The sequence below is a fragment of the Guillardia theta genome, assembly GCF_000315625.1.
Source record: "Guillardia theta CCMP2712 unplaced genomic scaffold GUITHscaffold_164, whole genome shotgun sequence".
Taxonomy (NCBI): domain Eukaryota; class Cryptophyceae; order Pyrenomonadales; family Geminigeraceae; genus Guillardia; species Guillardia theta.
Genome location: NW_005434512.1, coordinates 93,083 through 94,535, shown reverse-complemented (window position 1 = coordinate 94,535; position 1,453 = coordinate 93,083). Strand labels below are relative to the sequence as shown.

The 1,453-nt window shown below is 51.5% G+C and overlaps 1 protein-coding gene across 1 annotated transcript in view; it reads left to right on the top strand.

Moving 5' to 3' along the window:
* The window catches only part of GUITHDRAFT_119939 (hypothetical protein), a gene marked incomplete at both ends in the record, with an annotated part of 3,176 nt that extends 2,429 nt beyond the window's left edge, over window positions 1-747 (top strand). Inside the window, 3 exons of the mRNA XM_005820817.1 lie at window positions 428-476; window positions 536-635; window positions 689-747. Of these exons, the coding sequence (XP_005820874.1) occupies window positions 428-476; window positions 536-635; window positions 689-747 (208 nt within the window). The remainder of the gene's footprint in view (window positions 1-427; window positions 477-535; window positions 636-688) is intronic.
* Window positions 748-1,453: the final 706 nt, after the last annotated feature.

Here is a 1,453-nt window from a genome sequence, read left to right as displayed (position 1 = left end):
TGACAGTGGTCAGTCGGCTGCCTCCCGGGTATCGTGTCTAAGAGGATTTTATTCCTCCTGCATGCTCCTGCTGCTTGTTGCTTGATTGCTTGACCCTTCGGCTGCTTGTCTGCGCGGCTTCGCGCTTGGGCTGGCGATGCCGCGTCTGGGTGCCAGCAGTGCTGGTTCTTTTCGGGCTTGTGTTTTGTGTGTGTTTGTGCAGCTTCTCGCTGTGGACTGTGTGCCTGCCGGTTCAGCTTGTTCCTGCTTTGTTTTGCTTGAGGCACTTTTTACCTTCTGCCAGTAAATCCTAGCAAACCACATCCTCAAGAGGCATCGAGCGCTGAGCAATGATGTCCGCTAGATTCCAGATGAAGCGGAGGGTGTCAGGATGCAGAGTACCGTCGGTCGAGATGGCAAGAGGGATGAACGCTCATGGCATATGCAGCGCGATGTTTGCGAATCTTCTCAGACGCTGCAACATGGAGGGCGTCGAGGTTGCTCCCTCAACTCCTGCTTGCTCCTGCTGCTTGTTGCTTGATTGCTTGACCCTTAGGCTGCTTGTCTGCGCGGCTTCGCGCTTGGGCTGGCGATCCCACAATGGATTTACTGGCAGATGCCGCGTCTGGGTGCCAGCAGTGCTGGTTCTTTTCTGGGTGCCAGCAGTGCTGGTTCTTTTCGGGCTTGTGTTTTGTGTGTGTTTGTGCAGCTTCTCGCTGTGGACTGTGTGCCTGGAGGTTTAGCTTGTTCCTGCTTTGTTTTGCTTGAGGCACTTTTTACCCTCTGCCAGTAAATCCTATACAATTTTCGGGCTTGTGTTTTGTGTGTGTTTGTGCAGCTTCTCGCTGTGTGCTGTGTGCCTGGAGGTTTAGCTTGTTCCTGCTTTGTTTTGCTTGAGGCACTTTTTACCTTCTGCCAGTAAATCCATTGTAGTCAACTTGGTCAGGTCGGCAGAGCTACCAATGTAAGGGTGGACCAACGTCACGTCCGCCATCAAGCCCTCGTACTGCTCAGACCCTAGATCTCGGATCCCAGGGATGTGGATATCACCCTTCATCTTGCGGCCATGAGGATGGGAGGGAAGATTTACTGGCTGGTTCTTTTCGGGCTTGTGTTTTGTGTGTGATTGTGCAGCTTCTCGCTGTGCGCTGTGTGCCAGGAGGTTTCGCTTGTTCCTGCTTTGTTTTGCTTGAGGCACTTTTTACCTTCTGCCAGTAAATCCATCTTCTGGCAGAAGGTAAAAAGAATAGTGGATTTACTGGCAGAAGGTAAAAAGTGCCTCAAAAAGTGCCTCAAGCAAAACAAAGCCGGTCTTGCTTGTTGCTAAAACTCAGATAACCGCCCAGGAGGAGCAGGCATAGGATTTATTGGCAGAAGGTAAAAAGTGCCTCAAGCAAAACAAAGCAGGAACAAGCTGAACCGGCAGGCACACAGTCCACAGCGAGAAGCTGCACAATCACACACAAAACACAAG